Genomic DNA, 23,065 nt, shown 5'->3' with positions numbered 1-23,065 from the left:
GGACTGTCAAAATAAAAGCCATCAAGAGTCTTATTATTAATTCAATAATAATAATAATAATAATAATAATAATAATAATAATAATAATAATAATAATAATAATAATAATAATAATAATAATATATTCCTCAATAAAATTTTAAGCTTAAGAAGCTTAAAACAACACATAGATGATAAATTAACTGTGATTTTGAATGTACGTTTTCGTGTTTTCGTAACTAACACAACAAAACTGAAAATGAATTACTGAAAACAACAATAATAATAATAATAATAAGGATAGGACTATTACAAATATTTATAATATTTCAAAATACACTATTACTGGTACTGCTATTTGTAGTATATGTCAGAGGTTTATTCATTAATGTCCTAAAAATCAGAATTTGGCTTTATTTTTAGATGAGTTCCATTCCTGAATATCTTAAAATAACAGATGAATCAACTGTGATTATGAATGCATTTATTTTTTTGTCACTTATTCAACAAAACTAAAAATCGGACCAAAGGCTAAAGGTTTACAATAATTTCACTGAATAAAAACTTATTATAAATTCAAAGTTGTTTGTATTTATTGATGATTTTTGTCTTTTCTTTTTTTTTTTTTTTTTTTTTTACCTGAAACATTAAAGTGTAAAAAAAAATAAAAGCAAGACATTGCTAACGGGGCAAATACTTTTCACTGCTCTATAAATAAACAACATTGGTTTGGACATAAAGATGTGACTTTTAGAGAGTTAATCATAACACACTGGAAAACAAAGATTGATATTTAGTAAGATGCATCACTTGGTGCATTTTAACTATAACTCATCTAAAGATCTGCCATGAAACGTAATTAAATCTGAAACAAATCAACTAATACATCTTCCACAGAAGAAAGGTATAAACCAAAACAGAACAATATATAACAGAATAAAAGTATTGTTCCACAGAGGGGAAATTCAAAAAAGTATTGCAAAACAAAAAACTACAGTTAATAAAAACAGAAAACACAGATTTTAAATATAAAAGGAAATGAGTAGCTGGGTATTAATAGCTACAATATGATTCGAGGCGCTCTATTTAAAGCCTATTTTTACTGTAATTAGTTTCTCTAGTGTAAAAGTGAAACTTATGAACATTGTGTTGTTCAGCAGGTCATATCTGTGTTTCAGGAATCATGTAGAAGTAAGAAAAATGTCAGAAATTGAAAGAAAGTTTTCTGTAAACACTAGTTCTAAAATAAATTATGTTTTCTGACAATTTGGTGCATCCATTCTGCAGAAAAAGTGCAGTTTAGCAGGTGTCTTGTTGCTGTGGTAACCGTGACCTCAATACAGACAGATAAGAGCCGCTGAGTAAAAATAGAATTAAAAAAAAGAATAAAAATTTTATAAAACTAAAAATAGAATAGAATAGCCCTGTTGGTATTTTTGCTATTTTTTCCACATTTTATAAATAGTTTGTTGGATTTTATGCACACATATTGTCTATCTACTCAACTGCATTTCTTTTCACATTTTTATGTTATTTTTAATAGCTGTGCGTTATTATTTGTTGTCTTACTGTATAGCACAGGTGTCAAACTCCAGTTCTGGAGGGCCACGGCCCTGAAACCTTTAGATGTGCCTCTGCTGCACATCTAAAGTGCAGCAAAGTACCTCCTCCTCGATGTACACGAGGAGGAGGTGATTAAGCCATTTCATTCCAGCGTTTTGTACCTGTGGCACATCTAAAAACTGCAGGACAGCGACCCTTAAGGACTGGAGTTTGACACCCTAGCCTCTTATTCATATGTTTACCTTTGTGTGAATTGGAGCTGTAAATTAACTTTAGCTGTAAGAATGTTTCTTTCTTTGAAACGCATCAGCTGGAGACAATGTGTTGTTGCTATGTTTGTCTGCGTTTTCCCAGTCAAACAAACAAATACATCAATAAATGATTGTATGTGCATGTTCCCAGTTACCTTTGATTTGCTGATGTTACACTTGAATTTCCACATAGTGGGACAGTAAGGATATTTTTATTCTATATAATCAGAAGTTCTCATTTCAAACTTTTCCAATCTATGACTGTGTATTAGGGCCATAGAAAAGACGGAGTAACTTTCTGCCAAAAAACGTCGAAATTTTGAGATCAATCTCAGAAATTTGCTAGAAAAATAAGTAAATCTCTGAGTTTGGAAAAGCACATATTTGCAAGAAAACAACTTGGACATTTTTATATTAATCTCAGAAATTTGCTAGAAAATATTCACCAAAAAATTTCAGAAACTTTGAAAAGTCAAAAATGTCCATGTTTTTTTTCTTGTTTTAGAACATTTCTGATTTCTAATTCTAATTTTAAATTCAGACATTTCCAGGTGTTTTTCTTGAAAAAAAATGTTATATTAACTTTTTTTTTTTGTATTTTGGTGAAAATGATTTACTCCTCCTTTTTTCTATCTCCAATGGTCGTACCAATATCATCGATACCCAGAAGAAACACCAATATTTTCTTTCCAGTTTACGATAATATTATCAGCACGTTTACTCCTTCTTTATGTCATCTAGTAAATGCAAACAAATATTATTTTACAGAATTCTTGTAGACATAATCAGAACTAATGCGAACTCCAAAGGTAAACGTTCGGAACGGTAACAGAGTAAGACATCTTTCTTCATTAACCATCTTTGCAGAAAAGTAACCGGGGCTCTGCAGGCAGAGAGACGCAACGAGACAAACAGACAGAGTGAGACAGCAGGTGTCATCGCTCGTCGTCTCGTTTTCAGCAATCAGCGCTTTTACTGTTTGTCTCCGATGGAGGAAAAAGAATCAGGAGGAGGAGAAGGAGGAGAAGGAGGATTTTACCGTTCAGCCAAACGACGTCGGACGGAGGAAGAGGAGGAGGAGGCCGGTGCCAGGGATCTGGAGGAAGGTGAAGAGAAGGAGGAAGAAACGGGCTCCGCCGAGGAGGATGCAGCGGGGAGCGGATGCAACGACAGCAGGAGCCGAAGGAGGAAGGTTGGTTAAAAATATATTAAACCGGGAACCAAAATGTAAAACATTATGTAAAAAGAGCGACATCTTCATCTGATTTTGTTTTTAACGAGGCTTATGTGTCTCATCTCTCACACAAATTCAGAGCTTTTACCTTAGGATGACTTTTATCACTCATGCAGAATTGTTTGCACCTTTATCTGATTTTTATGTTCTTTTATTTAAGGAGCGGAGTAAATAGTTTTGAAATGTTAAAGATAAAACAACAATACACGAAATGCACAAAGTGTACAACTCTGTAGCAGAAAGTGTCACACTGGGTGAAGCTAAGGGAAAATGATTTTGACTTTTATTTGTCATTCAGGCGTCAACTTTCAATGAACACAGAACGAAATGACGTTTTATTTGGGTCAAGGGCTCTTTTACAATTCTACATTTAAGCAAACTTGAAGATTGAGTTTAGAAATGTTCTTCAGGGGACAAAAGGCCGACTTTGTAACTATCTTCATGTGAATCTGAAGGTCCAGCTCATATTTACAGCTCTGGACTAAATGAAGAGCCCACTGCACGGAAGCCCATTGTAAACCTCCTGGTTAATCCATCAAATATTGATTTCTGAACGCTTCCATAGCTAAAACGTTAATATAGTTGTTTCTAAATGAATATGAACTTGTGTTTTTTTGCATTATTTCAGGTCTGAAAGCTCTGCATCTTCCTCTTTATTTTGACCATTTCTCATTTTCTGCAAATAAATGCAAAATTTATGCTTGTAATTTCAGAGACATGTTGTCAGTAGTTTATAGAATAAAAGAACAATGTTCTTTTTACACAAACATAAACATATAAAGAGTAAAATTATAGAAACTAATCATTTTAGGTGGTCTCTTAAGGTTTTCCAGAGTTATTTGGTGGGGAAATGCAGCACTCTTGTACATTGACCACTCTTATCACTATCCGTTATGTTCATTAATATTTAATGTATTTTCACTGTGCATTTTTGTCATAATTCCTTTGTTTTCATGATTTTCACCAAATTAATTTGCATATAAAATTCTGGAGCAGCTGTTTTCAGACCCTTTTACTCTCTAAACTTTAAATAAACTCTGGTGCCTTTAAGTGGCTCTAACTCACAGTCTGTGCCAGCAGAGTGGTAAGCAGAGAGGCAGCATGCAGGCCCATCGTAACTCTGATGGCGCTGCACAGACTCACACCTTCTGGTGACAGTAAAACTATTCAGCATTAAATCTGCAAATCTGATGATGACAGCTAAATTATCAATTGCTGAAAGAAAATTATAGTAATTCACAGAGAAAACACACAATCTTGCCAAGTATTTATGTCTTGTTTCTAGTGAAAATATGGAATAAGACAAAACTAATGTAAAATTAACTTTTCAGCAAGACAGGGGATCCTCTTTTAAGTAAATAAGTTATTTAAAAGTGAAATAATCTGCTTACTAGTACTTTTTTTTAATCAATATTAAGGAATTACTGACTCCCTTGACACATGTTTGAGTTTGACTTTATTGAATGTAGAGTTTAAAAAAGAAGAAACAAAATTATATTCATATAAATTTCTTTTAAAGCAAGATAAGAAAAAATCCAGTAAAGTATATTTACATATTCAAAGAATAACCCATCCAATAACCCATCCAATAAATTACTATTAATGTTAGCTTGGTTATAACATTGTTTCTTAGTTAGAAGTTTCTATATTTTTTTCTATAACTGGTGCAATGTATTCATAATTGCACCAAACCCAAAGTGTGTTTGGTTTCCCTAAAGCTAGATTAATGTGTCTGTGCAAAGGACTTAAAAATAGTCCCAGCAATTTGCTCTGGCTAATTACACATTAATAAATTGAAAGTGGGCAATTTTACATTGCCTTTATCTGTTCAGTTTATCTGCCTGGACTCTGCTTTATAGGGGCAGTTTTATGTAAAATCAACTTCTTTAGCTTTACATCATGTTATAATGTTATTCCCTTGTCAAAAACACATCTGGAGTGTTGCCTTGCTTCTTTCCATGGCGACCGTTCAGCTGTTCAAAACGCCTGGGTGGACCTAGCTCCGCCTTCGAGGCTTTACTCCTCCTCAGAGCTGCAGTTTCCAAGCTTCTGCTTCATAAATCACCCCTCCCCAGGCTCCTTCAGACTAGCCAGGAGCAATTAGCAAACACCTGGTGGAACTGTGGTCAGCTGAGCTCATTATAGGAGGGACTTCTCATAGAAACCCTGGTGAAAACGTTGATAAAGGGTTAATAGAGGAACCATGCTGTGATGACTTCCTGTAGTTTCAGAAAGAGCAGGAGCTTTTAAAACAACAGAGGGGTTAAATTACGAAGTAAAATTTCATTTAAGTCATATTTGATAGTTACCTGATGATGCTGTAAAATGGCCTGGAAAACACAGGCCATTACGTCTAGGTAACGTCTACCTTAAAGGAGTTATTTATACCTTAAAGGTAACGTCTCCTGTGCCAGTTAATCTAAATAAAAGTGCTGTCTCAAAATTAAATTAAATTAAACAGAATTTTGTTCTGCTTCTGTTTTTGGAAAGTCTGTCTATTTTGTCCGCAGGTAAAAGTTGAATCTCTGAGGTCTAATTTATTTGCAAAGATGTTTTTAAAATGAGGGCTAAGATGTGTGAGTATCTATAAATGAGTCTGTTTGTTTATGTTCTTTAGTGAACATCATTTAAAGCTCTGAGTCTTTATTAAGAAGACGACACAACATCTTAGTGAGAATGTGGGCTGTGACAGGAAACGTCTGCCCTCAGCAGGAAGTGAGGTCGTATCTACTACGTAAATAAACTGGACTCAATGCAGCCACTCTTTACAGGAAGGTTTCCATGTGTGACCCTGATAGTGCTCAGATTGGTTGTTGGTGCATGCAGCCTAGCAGAGCAGACTCGCTGTTTCTCTGGTTTTCTGTGAGGTTTTTCATGTTTGTGGGTCAGCCAGGTGATGTAGGTGAGAATCATATGCCACTATAACTTAAAGCTAACCCTGCATGCACCTTACCACTAAAATTAGATACCTACATGCACTGAATAAAATAAAAAATAAAAAAAAACAACATATAAACTTTTTTTTTACTGACATCAAATCAAAGTAATCTTGTCCTGTTTTTGGTTAGCTGAGACTAGAAAAATTCAAGTTCAGGGTGTCTGAACATCCTTTAAAAGTCTTAAACTGATATATCTAAAATTAAGGCCTTAAAGTTTCTTAAATTCATTAAAGCAAATGTTAGTTAGACTTAAATACGTTATCATAGCTGTTAAAGTTTGATGTAACAGGACTATTTAATCTTGTACATTCGATGCCAGACGTTTCTACGAGGCAAAAATTTGACAGTTTTGACTGTCTCAAAAAATGCTAATACTTACTTGCTAAGGTAGCATCTTGCTAGCTAGATATTTTATATAGTGTAAATTTATCTACATTAGCTAGACATCTAGATAGTGAAAATGTCCCAAAGGTTGAGTGGACAACGTTTGTCTTCAGATGATTAAACTCAACTGGACCATTCATCCACTGGTTTTTTTGCACTGGTTATGCTGGTGAGCGTAATGTTGTTTTGTAGGTGCACCAATAGGAAAGATAGGAGCACCAAAATTTTCATCTGCATTAAGAAAATATTTACTTCTAAACAAACTAATAAACATAAACAAGTTTATGTAGAATTGTGTAAATCCAGTTACTCACTGAAAAATTTCAAATTGGTTGAAAATGTAACTTTATAAGATAAAATAATGGTAAATATTAATATTTAAACATTTCAAAGTGAGATTCAAGCCATTTTTCTTATAGAAACTTATTTCGGACATAAAGTTTGTGAAAGGAAGTTTTTATTTTAGGCAGCGTTAAACTTGATAATCACCTCGGATCTCATCTGATGATCTTTTTACTCGACTAACTGGTCGCACTAGTTTGACCTCTAGTATTTTTGCGACCTCAAGTATTTATTTTTTTATTTTTTAGGTGCACTGTTGAAAAATCGTTCACACTTTAGAGCCCTGCACTAGGGAGTTACTTTAAACTTATTAAAAGTATAAGCAATACAGCTGCAAACGTAGACAACCAAACAAATCACGTATTGTTCTGATGGTTCTCCATTTCCACGCCGTCGGTTTAATCCCGTCAGTGGCACCAGAAGAAGAAAGTATCAGGTGTGAGCCGACAGGAAGGATGCTACCCGTAACACAACACCTCCTCCCTGGCGTGCAAACACAGGCTAAATAAAGACGCACAACCTTCCTTCCACCAACTGAGGCCTGGTCTCCACGGCGACGGGGCAGCATGTGTGTGTCTGCACAGAGAGGGAGAGTAACCATGGCGACGGAATTCCATTATGTGCAGCTAACCCCCGACTGCTCACAAGCAGGTGGACGGCTAGCTGTTGGTGTTGCTATAGTAACCGGCGTGAGAACAGTTGAGGCCGTGCGCTGTTGTTGTTTCTGGTGGTACGGCCCAAAAATATCAGGCAAACTGCACTGTAAAAACACAACATTTTTGGTTTAATTTCTAGTGCAAATATCTTAGTACACTTGGAGCTTGATTTAAGTCAATAAACTTAAAACATGGAGAAAAAAAGTACTTGTTCTATTGGTGGATTATTTTACTTATAACTGAAGTACTTTTGTTTCCCTATTCTAAGTGAAATAATCTGCCAATAAAACTACCATAATACCTTCATCAATATTAAGGAATTATTGACTTGCATCAAACACCTATCTTGCTAAAAAGTTACTTTTAAATTATTTTTGTCTTATTCCAAGTGTACTAAGATATTTTCAATAGAAACTGGAACAAAAATGAGAGATTTTTTTTGTTTTTGTAGAGTGTTTGTCTACCTTGGTAGAAACAACAATTCATCTCTCAAAGGAAAATAGAAAGCTTATAAAATAACTTTTGGTAATGTTTATGTGTGAATGAAGCTATAACATGCACTCTTCATAGATTTTCAATAAAGTCTGCAGTCTAAGGAGAAAAGGAGCATTGAATGTAACATTTTAACAGTTTTATTTGTGTACATCTTTGTTTAGCTGTTGGTAACTGACTCGTGGTCATTTTGGCACATCTATGTGTGGTTATATCTAAAAAACTCTTCAGTTTGTAATCCGAATACATTTAATTCAGTTAAACACAATCAGATTTGGATATAAATTCAATAGATTAGTTGCTGATTAAAGATTATACTGTGGAGGTGATGCTGTAACTAACGATTATTTAAGTATCGTCCAATCATTCTGATGATTAATCGATTAATCACATAACAGAAAATTCCCAAATTTTGTAATGTTTCATGTAACCACTTAAGCTTTTTTGCAACATTTGAACGACATAAAAATGAGAAAAAAAATTCACTTTTTAAGTTAGAAAAACATTTTTTTCCTAGAAGATATCTATCTATCTATCTATCTATCTATCTATCTATCTATCTATCTATCTATCTATCTATCTATCTATCTATCTATCTATCTATCTATATTACAATTAACGATTAATCGATTACTAATTCAGTTGACGATTATTTCAATAATTGATTAATCACAATCTGATTCAGCCCTAATCCAATTGAATTGAAATACATTAAATTCAGTTAAATACAGTCAGATTTATACAGAAATACAATTGTGTTTGGTGCAATTTCAGTCAACCAATCAACCAATCAATCAGTCAATTGTTGTTGATTTTATTTTTAGTATTTTCAGTTGAAGGTTTTCAATATTTTCTGTTGTGTCAAAAAACAACAAGCTGCTAATTTAGAGTGTCAACACGTCCAGGAAACTGTGAGCCATTCACCAACAACCTCTGAGTTTTCATGCACATTCTGGTTTGTTTGCAACATTTGTCACTAAATTTCAATTATTATTTTTTTCAGCAAAGGAAGGAATTATAAATACAAACATTAGAACAAAACGTACTGACGGAAAAGTTTATATAGGAATCATAAGGCTACGATGAAGTACAAGCACATGGAAATAATTACAAACACACATGCCGCTAAAAATTTCTTGCTCACGATGACATTTATTTAATCACATCTACCTATTCTTTCTCATTACAAGAAATTATTTGGGCTTTTTTGGGGAGAGCGTTGTTGTCTGCATTGTCTGGTCTGCAGACTGCAGGCAGCGAAAGAAGAAAGCTCGGCTTCACTGCAAACGACAATGATCTCAATCTGAACCTGCAGCTTCATCAAGCTGCAGAAAAGGTCAGGCTGCAAAACCCACATGCTTGCATAACCTCCTTCTGACAAAGACAGTGAGGATCTTCTGTTTGTCAGCCGCGCCACCGTGCAGAAGATGTTTCCGCTTGCAGCCATCCTCATTCTGACTCGGTGTTGCATTCAGATTCTTGATGCTCTGCGCAAATCTTAAGTCGTTATTTTACAACTTTAAAGACTTCCACACATTCATTCTGTGATTCTCTTAAAGTTCACAAAACTTATAACAAGATATGAACTATAAGTTTATAGATGTATGTTTTCACTAAAGGTTGTGTTGTGCAAAAAGTCATAAAGGTACCACTTGAATGCATACATTACGTTCAATTCTTTTGGTTTAGTTTGGTTTTTTTTTTTTATTTGTAATGAGTATAAATAATGTTCATTAGATGGTTTCTTTTAAACAGCATATTTTTGTTCCATTTAGTTCCATTGGTCTTTTTATTTTTTACAATGTAGCATCAGACTTTTTTTTTTTTTTTATTTGGCCTTAACTTGATGATTGTTATCACATTAGCTCCACTTCATACCAAACTAAGATTTAGCTAAAACTCCTCAACTGGGATCATTTTAGCTTCAGCCGGTTAAAATATACTGCAAAAAACACAAAATTGTATCAAGTAATTTTGGTCTACTGCCCAGTTCTTAATGTTCAGAGATCTTTAAAAAGACAAGATAAAGCAAAACTTCAAGAGTGTGTGATGGAAGATATCAAACCACAGAGCATTTTGTGGCACATTTATTTTCTTTTTATATTTATGAACCACACTGTAAAAACACCAAATCTTACCAAGTATTTTTGGTCTAGTTTCCAGTGCAAAAACGTAAGGGCACTAGAAATAAGAGAAAAGTAACTTTCACGTTACTTTTCAGCCGGAAGAGCTTGTTTTAAGTCAATAGCTCCAATTGATGAAAACGTAGTTCCATTGTCAGATGAAATAATCTGCAAATGGAATCAATATTAAGGAATATTGACTTAAAACAGGTTCTTATTGAACAGGTTCTTACATGAAAAGTTACATGTAAGTAAATGTTGCCTTATTTAAAGTGTACTAAGATATTTGCACCATAAAATAGACCAAAATTATTGGTAAGATTTTTGTGTTTTTGCAGTGTATAGACAGCTAGTGTTGCATACGGCAGCACTTTACTCATTTAAACAAGTTTCAGAAACAACAGGAACATCCTGAACCTTCGCTGAAAGCCGGTAAAACATGAAGTGAATCTGTTTGAGGAATCTGGAAGTGAAATACGTTTGCAGTAGAATCAGCTGAAGATAGAAGAGTCATTGAAGAAGTTTAATCTCAGTTGTTGCTAATTGCATCTTAAAATGAAAAACCTAACGTCTCAATCACTTATTGTTTTATCTTCTGTGGCCGGTTTTGCTAACGTATATGCGACTGTGCAGACTTTTTGTTTAGTTTTGATAAGCTCTGAGCCCGCCCCGTTTCTGATAAATAAGACTTGTATTGTTGTGCAATTGTGGTTTTCAATTGTCAGTGTTTTTGATGAACAGATGGGCAGAAGTGATTTGATGATAAGTGCTCACACCAAGAGTTTCTCAGCGCTAAAGCCTCTGATCACCGAGTTAAATCAAAGGTGTGTGTGTGTGTGTGTGTGTGTGTGTGTGTGTGTGTGTGTGTGTGTGTGTGTGTGTGTGTGTGTGTGTGTGTGTGTGTGTGTGTGTGTGTGTGTGTGTGTGTGGTTATGGGGGTGGGGCGGGTTACTACATTGTCCTTTCTGTTGTGTTTTTTATCTTGTGCAGAGTTTTCATCAGACCTTTGACGTGAAGTTTTCACATTTCGGCTGCAGCACGATGTGCGGTCAGCCTCCATCTCTGCTTTGTGGCTTGGAACGTCAGACATGTTGCTGTAAAAACACACAAAACAAAATACTCTGATATATTTTTGTATGTAGATATTTTTTAGTCAAACCTTGTCAAGTGGAATAATTTTAGCTTCACTTGGATCAAATTTATTTGTATTTCATGCAGTAAAATATGTATTTTCTTAGCTAAAAGTTTTAAAAATTGAATTATATGCTTCTTACATCTTTTCTAATATTGCATCAAAAGGCTTTAGTGTTTAAAAGACAAATCTGTAGATTGTGCCAATGTTTTATTTTATCTGATTAATCGATTAATCATCAGAATAATCGATAACTCCAATCTCAACCAAATCTTCACTATTTTCATTATTCCTTCTGGTTCTAATCTTATTTATTTGCTTCAAACCATATAATATGAGTGCTGGTCTTTGGGTGAACTGTCTGTTTTCACCTACACTGTAAAAACACAAGATCTTATCAAGTATTTTTTTGTCTGGTTTCCAGTACAAATATCTTAGCACACTTTTCAGCAAGAAAGAGGAGCTGGTTTTAGGTAAATAATTTAATATAAATAAAAATGTCCTAGTTCTATTATTCCACTTATAAAATGGGAAGAAATTCTTGTTTCTTAGAAAGTCTTATTTCATTTGGACTGAGACATTTGCAGTAGAAACAAGATAAAAAAAATACTTGGGAGTGTTTGTGTTTTTGCAGTGTACTCTTTACCGTTACTCTGACATTAAAGTATTTCCTCTGTGTTGCTCTGCTTCTTTTTCATCTTTTGTTTCTCTTTCACCTTTATAAACGGGTAAACATTCATAGCAATCTCATTTTCACTTTTTCTAACAAAATTATTTCTGTGGAAATGATTCCACAGATTTTATGGCTGCATTGTCGTCGTCATGAAAATGCTAACATGCTAAATCTATTTCACATTATTGTTCATCTTTAGCTGTCTTATTCCTTATAAATGTAACATTTCTTTTTTTTTCTTTGTGAAGGACAGTCACCTCATCCCCCCTTCGCCCGTCGTTCATGTCCGAGGATTGTGTGACGCCGTGGTGGAGGCCGACCTGGTGGAAGTGCTTGAAAAGTTTGGCACCATCTGGTAGTTTTTAACTTTAAATATGTTTTATTATTGCTTTAACTCATTTTATCCAGTCCACTAACATACTATGTGAACATGTGATTAATCAGGGATGGATAATTTAGTGGAAACATCTAATTAAATTAGTTTTATTGCCTAAATTCATCTCAAGCTAAACTGTTTAGCTTCTTACTAATTAATCCTTTAACTGTCTTTAGGGCTGGCTGATAAATCAACTTTATCGATTGATAAAATTTTTGGTTCTTAAGAAAAAAAACTAAAATTCAGATTTTTGGAAAATCTGAATTTTTTTTCCACTAATGTACTTTTTGGGTTCCCACAGTTCAAAGTGATGTCAGCACACCAGGGCGGCCATCTTGTTTGACATGTTTAAAAGCTTGTTTTTATTTGGACTTCAAGTTCAGGTCAGCCCTGAATAGGAATATTAATCAGGTTACGATTTTTTTATTTATAATCATGAGAATACAATAATAAAGTTGAAATAATGCAAGAATAATAATAATATGAGAGTAAAGTAGTCATTCTATGAAAACTCGAACAACAAAAATAACAAAAAATGAAAATGAGCATCTTGTGAAGTTAGTTTGGTGTAAGTTTTACAGCTAATACTTATTACTTAATAGAACTGCTTAATCTCACCAATTTAGTTCCTCATGCAAATATCTTGATACACTTAAAATAAGACACAAATAACTTATAAGTAACTTTTCAGTATTTTTTCTGTTTAAGTAAATAAATCCTTAGTGTTGATGAAAAAGTGTCGGTTCCACTGCCAGATTATTTCACCTGTAACATAGGAAAAGTATATTGCTATAAGTGAAATAACCTGCCAGTGGAACCAGCACATTTTCATCAATATTAAGAAATTATTGACTCAAAACAAGCTCCTATATTTTGCTGAAAAGTTACTTTAAAATGTTTTTGACTTCTTAAGTGTACTGACATATTTGCAATAGAAACTAAACCAAAGATACTTGGTAAGATTTTGTGTTTTTACAGTGCAGTTATATTACTAAAGTAAAAGTAAGAAGTACTGTGGATAGTACAATAAGGTACATTTTGCCAAAAACAGTACTAAAGTAAATGTAACTAGTTAGTACCCAACTCTTGATATAATGCATTTTAAATATTTTCTATAGATAAATACAACAAATTGCATGTTTCTGAGTGGACAGAACCAGTTTGTCTGTGTTTCACCGTCTCATTTTCCCCCTCAGTTATGTGATGATGATGCCCTTCAAGCGGCAGGCTCTGGTGGAGTTCGACAGCTTGGAGAGCGCGGAGCGATGCGTGAGGAGCGGAGGCAGCGAGCCTGTCTTCATCGCCAACCAGCAGGCCTTCTTCAACTTCTCCACCAGCCAGAGAATCACCCGACCCACCAACTCGGACGACCCGACCAGCAAAAACAAGGTTCTGCTGCTGTCCATCCAGAACCCGCTGTACCCCATCAGCACTGTGAGTGGCTCAAGTCTTCCTTAATGATCTGGACGTTTAAATTTAACCAGATTTAGTTTAGATCAGCCTTTCATGAATTTAAATGTCTAAAGAAAGTAGAATTGATGCAATATATATAGATATATAGCTGGTTTTAACACTGTATGCATTGTATAATGGCTGCTGCAAAACTGCAAAAAACACAAAATCTTACAAATAATTTTTATTCTAGTTTCTAGTGCAAATATATTAGTACACTTAAAATAAGGCAAAACTAACTTACAAATACATTTTCAGCATTAAATAATTCTTGAATATTAATAAAAAGTACTAGTGACACTGGTAGATTATTTAACTTAGAACTTTTTTCTCAATATTCTGGCAGCTAGCACTTTTTCATCAATATTGGGAATTATTGACTGAAAACAAACGTCTATATCTTGCTGAAAAGTTACTTGTGAGTTTTGTCTTAACTGCACTGAGATACTTGCACAAGAAACTGGAGGTAAAATACTTGATAAGAGTTTGTGTTTTTGCAGTGTATGAAACATAAATGTGAAAAAAGTTGAAAAATATTTTGTTGGATCAAAAGAAAGATGGTTGTTTAGTCATATGACTAAAAACCATTAAAATTCATTAGATTTACATGAATAAAACTTGGTGACAAACTTTAAGTGTGTGTTTTTTGTTAAGTAAACAGTTTAAAGAGTGTTTTTTTATTTATTTTTTTTTACAGGATGTTTTGTACACTGTGTGTAATCCTGTTGGTAACGTCCAGCGCATCGTAATCTTCAAACGCAACGGCATCCAGGCCATGGTGGAATATCCTTAAAATCGCTTTACCATTTGAATTTGTTTATTTCAATAATGTAGAAGCTAAAGAAGCTTTGATTACTATTGAGCAGCTAAAATAAGTAAAAAAAAATGCACCAAAAGTTTGTTTTAAAAATATTATAACATAAAAAGTGCTTTCAACTTGTTCATTTTGATTTAGCTGAAATTGTTTAAATGATCATTGAGCAGCCAAAATTATATAAAAAAATGCAGTAATGGTTTGTTTTAAAATTGTTAGAAAACTTTTTATTTTACTTTTGTGGTCAAAAAGTGCTTTGGCCGTCATGGTAAAATGTTTAGACACCACTGTCACATGTGAATGAACAATCTGTACTCAAAAAACTTTTTATTGACGTATTATGGCTTACTGTTTTATATCAATTTAATTCACCTAAATTTGTGTAATTTTAACTGTCGCCTGTTTTGCTTGTAAAACTTAATATTTTGTAGCATTTTTGAGGATCATCTAAAGGGTTTGAAATCTCTTCATTGTGGTTTGATAAACTTGGGGGCCCAAAACTGCATCCCGCTCAGGGCCCCCAAAAAATCTAGAGATGGCCCTGTCCAAACTCTTTTGTTTTTTCTCTCTTTTTTCTTCTTCTTTTTTTTCTCTTCCTGTCATGAATCATAGACAACCTTTTTACAGAGAGTTAACAGCTAAACCAGCAGAACAAACATGTTTTACATTTGTTTTTTAAGCTCCTACAGCGTGTTTTTGCTTTAAGGGTTATAGTAAGGCGGTACTATTTTCAGCAGCTGGAACTAATTACCTCTGCACAGCGCTGATCTCTGTGTGGGAAACAACACGGTAATGACACAGTCACATCGTTTGGTTCACTCACTTAGCATGGTTTCCATAACAACCAGAAACAAGAAATTGTTTGTTTTGGTGTTGCTGTTGTGTCAAAATAATAATAATAATAATAATAATAATAATAATAATAATAATAATAATAATAATAATAATAATAATAATAATAATAATAATAATAATAATAACACCAGCATCTCAAACGGTTGTTTCTCTTTCCCGATTGGCTGCTGGTCGTTCTGCTGAGTCATCCTTAACAAACGACTCAACATTTCAGTCCGTGGAAGACGCTCAGAAAGCCAAAATGGCTCTAAACGGCGCAGACATTTACTCCGGCTGCTGCACGCTGAAGATCGAGTATGCTCGGGTAAACACACTCACACACTGTCCAGCAGACACGCGCCCCGGTGTACACACATGCATGCATCATCATCCTTAAGCCCACGCACACACACCCACCCAGAGGTGCTGTGCTCTGTCGCCCCCTGCAGCCCAACAGACTGAACGTCGTCCGCAATGACACCTCCAGCTGGGATTACACCAAACCCTTCCTCCTGCACCGAGGTAGGACAGCTTCCGGTTCTGCTCACACACATACACACATATACTTACACACACAATTATACATACACACACACATGAGGCTGCTGTCATTTTCTGTGAGTATTCAGAAATGTATCTTGATTTGATGACTGAGTTTTTTGTACGTGTAGAAATTAAATATAAGTAGTGATGTTTCAGCCTTGTTTACTTTGCTCTCTGTGTTTTTGTAATGTCAACAAATAGTTTTTTTTTTTAATCATTTCAGTAATTGAAAATAATGTGGAATCTCATCTTCATTTACGATGGCGTAATAGGAGCATTGTGTTTTAGATTTTAAAAAGAGCACATTACTGCCAACAAAGTCTGAAGGAAATGTTTCAGTTTGAAAAGTTAAATATCTGCTAAAACAAAATTCAGAAACTTTTAGATTCATCTCAGAAATAGTTTAGGAAAAAAATCTCAGAAATTTCTGTTTCAAAAGTAAAAAATGTAAATAAATGATACATTTTTATGTTTCTTAATATATTTCTGAGATTATTCTTAAAATTTTTCCAGAAAATTTTTGACTTTTCACACTCTCAAATCTTCTAGGTTTTTCTAGAAAATTTCTGAAATTAAGCTAAAAATTTTTATTTTTTTTTCTAGCAATTTTTTAAAATGTCTGAGATTAATATTATTTTGGCAGAAATGTTTTCTTTACAATGGCTTTAGTGTACTGTCACAGCTACAACCAGTGCTGGGTGATTAATTGACTTTTAATCTTTTAATCTTTAGTTTTTGAAGATTTAAGTGTTTTAAAATTTTTGTCTTTTCAAACTCATAAATGTTCTTGACTTTGTAGAAAAATTCTGAGATTAATCTAAAAAAATTTTTTTTTTGTAGCAAATTTTCAACTTTTCCATAGTATTTTTAGAAAGATTTTTTAAATTAATCTTCAGAGTTTTTTGGTGGAAATTTACGTTTCCTTTTTTCTCTTTGCATTGGTCATAATAGTCCATTCTTTTCAACTCAGGCTGGGCAAGAAATCAATATCATCAATTATTCAAACTTTTGAAGATTGAAGTTTTGGAGGATCTGGATTTTTTTCCAGGCTCTCCTCCATACTTCACAGTGATGTTAGCGCTCCCTGTCTTTAGCTTTAAAGTTTCTCTTGTTGTTTGTTTCAGATCGGGCGAAGGGAAGGCAGCGTCAAGCCATCCTGGGAGAGCATCCTTCCAACGGCTACGGTACCGACTCTCGCTCTTCCTCCCTCCCTGAACGTTTCCTTCTCCTCCTCCTCATTTGAAATCCCTCGTTATCTTTGCTCATCTTCGCAGGCCCTCACTGCCCCCTGCTGCCACTCCCTCCTAACAGCCGGTATAGGAGAAGCCATGAGCCGGTGCCGGAGCTGGTTTCCTACAAGCAGCTCGTCCCAAAGACCTTCTCCTCCACCGTTCCTTCCGGCCTGCTGGCCTCCAGCGCCGTCGCCATGGTGAGCGGCCTCCATCCCAACAAGATGAATTGCAGCCGCCTCTTCAACCTCTTCTGTCTCTACGGCAACGTGGAAAAGGTCTGTCTGAGTTTTTATTTATTATTAAGCATCTTTTTCATGAGACAAACAAGATAAACATAAATTAATTAATTAATTTTAGGGTTTTACGGGTGCTTAAAGAGACAGTATCCTGTATTTTCCATCAACATCGTGCCTTTTATAGCAAAATCAAGTAGCTTCAGTTTGTAGTCAACATTATGTTGTATTATTATCATTTCACTTTTTAATAGAGTTTAGATATACAGTTCAAAAAGCCCATCTAGAGATAAGTGTTGAAAATTAGCTTACACTATAAGCACTGTGATACAAACATTGTGTTGTTTTATTCAGTTTTTCTGTGTTAATGTGTGTCTGTCTTCATCAAATAAACCTAATTAAAATAAATAAATAAAAATGCTACATATATCAATCTTGACCTAAAAAACATTGGACTTTGAAATTGGGTCTCTGTCTCTTTCTTTCTGAAACTCAACATCGCTTCTCTATTAAAGATGCAGTTTCAAACTTTTATATACAAAAGAAAAAAAATATATATAGCATATTTCTGTAACTGTCACAATGTTGTTAGTGTTATAAAAAATTATCAAAAAGTGAAAAGATCGATCTCCATTTTCTTCCTGAGCTTCTATTACTGTCTGAAGAAATACACCACTCCTGATCAAAATCAACCAATCAGTCGGGAGGCGGGGCTTAGTGCTGTCAATCCACCATGTACTCACTGCTAAATGTGCTAATGATGGAGAAATTACTTAGTTTTACAGGAACATCATCGGTGACTAAGCTAACTAGCTTTAACATTCATGACAAGCTGTGTTATCTGTAGCACAGCAGAGAAAGGGGGAGAGGGTGATTGACAACGCTAAGACCCGCCTCCTGTCTCTGATTGGTTGTTTCTAGTTAGCACTGGGAGAAGGCAGTTACTGTTGTAGACAACAAACAAATATGTAAAAAAAATATTTATTATAATCAATCAATCAATTATAAAAGTATAAAAGTGACATACTGAAACTTTAACTGTTTGTTTTGTTGTAAATATTTTGAATCTTTTTAACACGATTACTGTTTCAACCCTAGACGTCCATGTTATATAAAAATACTACTTATCTGTATTTTTGTTTTATCTGTTCTTATTCACATCTTGGCCTTAGAAAGTGTTTTATCTGGTGGTGTTCACAGGTGAAGTTTATGAAGAGCGTTCCTGGAACGGCGCTGGTGGAGATGGCGGATGAGTACGCAGTGGATCGTGCTGTGACCCACCTCAACGGTACCAAGGTGTTTGGGAAGAAACTAAACGTCTGGTGAGAACGAGACCCACTCAGGATCCACTCAGAATTTTAAAATACTCATAATTGCAATTTCCACCTCACATAAGACATCAAAGGTCAACCATCCTTTTCAGCCATTCCACCTAAAGACTTTAAAAGATTAAAATTTAACAAAAAAGTAAAAATCCTGGTTGCTTTAAACAATGCAGTTGATTTATATATTCATTATTGACATAATTTACTTTGCAGTAATTTTTCATATAAAAATATCTTACTGTGCTGATAGAAAAATATTAAGAACACAATGTTGTCGCCACATATTATCAAATATTGTTGGTCTAGTTTCTTGTTTAAATATCTTAGTGCACTTGAAATAAAACAAAACTAACTTTCAAGATACTTTTCAGCAAGAAACAGGAGCTTCTTTTAGGTCAATAATTCCTTAATGTTGACAAAAAAGTCAACAATTGGCAGATTATTTCACTTCTAACAAAACATTTTTACCATGTTATGAGTGAAATAATCTGGAACAAGTAGCTTTTCATCAATATTAAGAAACATTTAACTTAAACCAAACTCCTATGTCTTGCTGAAAAGTTACTTGTACTGTGTGTTAGTTTTGCACTAAGATGTTTGCACAATAAACTAGGCCAACTACACTTTTTGTTTTCGCAGGGTGATATTATCTCACATTCTTCAAATGTCCGTTTTTGGTTTTGACATCCGTCTGTCCCTTCCCAGTGTGTCCAGGCAGCAGGCAGTGATTCCCAGTCAGGTGTTTGAACTGGCCGACGGCAGCAGCAGCTACCAGGACTTCAGTCTGACCAGGAACAATCGCTTCAGCAGCACGCACAGCCACAGAAACATCATCCAGCCGCCCACCGCTGTGCTGCACTTCTACAACGCCCCACCCACCCTCAACCAGCAGCAGCTGCTAAAGGTGAGGACAAGCAGATCAAACGCTGCTTTTATTTGTAAAAATGTCCTTTATTCACCAAAAAAAAAAACATGATCTCTCCTCTCTGTTTCCGTTCAGTTCTGTTCTGAACACAACGCTCCTGCCTTCACCAAGTATAAGGTCTTTGACGCCAAACGTGAGTTAAAAGCACTCATGCACTGCAAAAACTGAACATCTTACCAAGTAATTTTGGTCTAGTTTCTACTACAAATATCTCAGCACACTTGCAATGAGAAAATTCACTTTTCAGCAAGGTGAAGGAGTTTGTTTTAAGTGATGCTCCTTAATATTGATAAACATTTATTACCTCCACCGGCAGATTATGATGGTGACAGTTAAGGGCAAAAGTAGGTAGAAAAAAAGAGTAAATTAAAACCAAAAAACAAGGAATTTTCTAAGCCACATAATTTGACATTTTTCTTAAAAAAAAAAAACTTCCAACATTTTGTGATTATTCTCAGAAATGTCCTAGAAGAATTATGGAAAATTCTGAGTTCCAAAAGTCAAAAATGTTCAACTTTTGATACTTTTAAATTTTTGAAGATTTTTTTCTGGAATATTTCTGCGATTAATCTAAACAATAGATTTTTTTTCTGGCATATTTCCGACTTTTCAAACTCAGAAATTCCCATGTTTTTCTAGAACTTTCTGATATTAATCTTAGCCTTTTGATGTAAATGTACTCTTGCTTTTTTGTGCCTACAATGGCCCAAATATGCCGTTGTAGTTTATTTCACTTATAATATTGGAAAAATACGTTGCTATAAGTGAAATAATCTGCCAGTTGAACTTGTACATTTTCAACAGTTTAAATAATTATTGACTTAAAACAAGCTCATATACCTTGCTTGTCTTATTTCAAGTACACTAAGATATTTTGCACTAGAAACTGGACAAAAATAATTGGTAATGTTTTTGCAGTGTAGTGACTCTAAAAAGCTGTAAATATGTGACAGTCAGACTTTTTTCTCTTGTTTTTACAGCCAGCTCTAAGACTCTCTCTGGTTTGCTGGAGTTTGACTGTAAAACCGCTGCTGTTGAAGCTTTGATCGTGCTCAACCACCACCAGTTTAGAATAGCTGGTAAGTGGCACAGAGATCAGAATAAATAAATAAACGTCTCGTTTCTTTTTTCTTGACTGCGAGGCGCGTTGTTTAAGACGTCCGTTTCTCTCTGACTTGCAGGCAGCTCCAACCCCTTCACCATTAAACTCTGCTTCTCAACCTCCACGCACCTGTGACCCAGAATCTAGATGGTTATCACAAACACACCTGTAGGAGAGATATTTAACTTCTCAACCTGAGAAGGATGAAGAGTTTGTTTTATTTTTTAAGTGTTTTATATGATGTCTGCATGCTTCTACATTAAATAAATTAATAAATTTAAAAAAATGCGAGCGATGAAGAGACGCACTACTTCAGTTTCTGGTCACACCTTGTTTTCACCAGCTGCAGATTTGAATCAGAGTTTCAAAATGTCAGAAGAAACCATTGAAGGATGTTTGAATATAAACAGAGAGCAAAGAATGCTTGTGATTTATTTTAATACTGACGGCAGCAAGAAGGGCAGCAAAAATAATCCTCTGGCTAAAAGCTGCAGCTGAAAACTGTTTTAAACACAAGAACCGACAAGTAATGCAAATAACAGCTGAAATGTTTGATTCTGTACAGTAATACACCAACATAAGATATGGGCTTTTAGGGCAAACCAGCTTGAGACAGAAGTGGTCAGTTAACAACCCTGGCTTTAATATTATTGTAACACTGTCATATTTTAAAATAGGTTGGCCCAGCCAACGTTTCTATGATTAAACAGGTTTTGTGTGTAACTTTTTTGTTGTTCCTTTGGTTGTATATGATATCTGCTGCATACCTGGGTTACGAAATATGACGCTAGCAAAAATAGGCAACACAAACTAGAACTGTTCCGAAAAAGGAATGGTGATTCATATTTTTTATTTATATTATTATTGTTTATAAAATTATAAATGTATAAACAATGACCCGTTCGATGTTCTCTCTGTTTTTAATTAACTGAGATGAAGACCAAATGTAAAAACTACCGCTGAGCCAAAAATTATTCCAGAGCCATTAATGTAAAGTAACATTCCATGGGCCGTTACCTAGCAACCCCAACCAAGTCCAGCCCCGTTACCTAGCAACTCAAGCTAAGTTCCAGCGCATTCTAGCTGGTTTTACCGCTGTACCATGACTGCTGGGAAAGACAAGTGTTTTGTTGTTGGCTTACTATCCAGAAACTACTTGCTGTATTCTTGTTGGATGTGCAGGAGGGCCTTCTTCTGCTTTTCAAAGATGTATGGTTGTATAATTGCGCATCTGTTGGCAGCCATTTCCATGTTCGAATGTAAACGTTGAGTTTGGGGGCGTGGCCAGCAGTAGCTTATTCGGATTTAAAGTGACAAGACGCCCTAAAACAGAACAACTTTCTAAGTTGATGCAAATTATCTAAGAATAATTTTGTTCACAATAATTTGCTCATAAAGCCCACAGATATGTCCTATCCTCCTCCATTTTTAATGTTTCTTCTGGTTTAAAAATATTACAGACGTTTTTGAGCATCCCAGTAAGAATAATTGATTAATGAGCAGTGTATAAATAATTTCGGCATGTTGTTTTGGTTAAAATGTAAATAAAACATATATTGTCTTAATATCTTTTGAGAGGTGTATTTGTCTATTATAATCAGAAAACAACTGTGGTTGAATATAAAAAAAAAAAGAGCTAAACATTTTGGGTTTAACTATTTGTGGAAAAACGAAGTGCATCTTTGCTGTTTATCAAATGTTGAAACTGTTGCAATGACCCAGTAAAAACCACAATCCTAACCTGATGGGTGTGTTGTGATGGAGCTTAAAAAATGGAAATTACAAAAATATTTTCATAAAATCAAGACTTTTTAAAATAAAATGTTTATTAAGAACTGTCAAGTTCAACTCGAGAGAGAGAAAACAAAGTGGCTTCACATCAAAGGTCAAAGTTCTGATGAAAATACAACCTTTCATATGATTCTAGTTACATTAAACGTCAATCATGATACACAGGTACAAAAAAAACAAAAACAAGCATTTTTACAATGATTAGCTTTACATGAAATCCAAACTGGTATTACAAAAGGACTATAAATAATTTCCAAACTAAATACTCACATAAGGATGATAAAGTGGTTCCGTTTCGTTCAGTTAGTGAAAAACACAGGAGTAAAAACTGTAATTTAATCACAGGCTTTTTGTGAAACTTTAGTGTCCTAGGCAGATCTAACTGATGGAAAATAAATGAGTTCTTCAGCTACTGAGTCTGAAAATAATGCTAAAACGTTATATTTTCCTATAAATCGCCTGAAAGTTAAACAGGTTTCTATCTTGTTTATTGCGATGTTAGGAGGCATTTTTCTAATTAAATTAAAGGCAGAGTTTAAAGATGGAACCACAGGAGCTGAAAACCACAAACTGCAAACAAGTAGATACACTGCAAAAACACAAAATCTTACCAAGTAATTTTGGTCTAGATTTTACAGCAAATATCTCAAGTCACTTGAAATAAGACAAA

General features: G+C 34.5%; 1 protein-coding gene across 1 annotated transcript; it reads left to right on the top strand.

Moving 5' to 3' along the window:
• The first annotated feature begins 2,654 nt into the window (after nucleotides 1–2,654).
• LOC103470856 (heterogeneous nuclear ribonucleoprotein L-like) lies at nucleotides 2,655–22,169 on the top strand. Its single transcript, XM_081610857.1, has 13 exons — nucleotides 2,655–2,985; nucleotides 12,017–12,123; nucleotides 13,341–13,578; nucleotides 14,294–14,381; nucleotides 15,475–15,569; nucleotides 15,694–15,766; nucleotides 16,912–16,971; nucleotides 17,062–17,294; nucleotides 18,453–18,574; nucleotides 19,283–19,481; nucleotides 19,578–19,635; nucleotides 20,483–20,581; nucleotides 20,684–22,169. Exons 1-13 carry the CDS (start codon nucleotides 2,782–2,784, stop codon nucleotides 20,737–20,739), a joined length of 1,632 nt encoding a protein of 543 aa, XP_081466983.1. The 5' UTR covers nucleotides 2,655–2,781; the 3' UTR covers nucleotides 20,740–22,169.
• The last annotated feature ends 896 nt before the right edge of the window (nucleotides 22,170–23,065 follow it).

Source organism: Poecilia reticulata, chromosome 1, assembly GCF_904066995.2.
Source record: "Poecilia reticulata chromosome 1, P_reticulata-male-v2, whole genome shotgun sequence".
In the NCBI taxonomy this organism is placed as follows: domain Eukaryota; kingdom Metazoa; phylum Chordata; class Actinopteri; order Cyprinodontiformes; family Poeciliidae; genus Poecilia; species Poecilia reticulata.
This window is presented reverse-complemented; position numbering and strand designations above follow the sequence as displayed.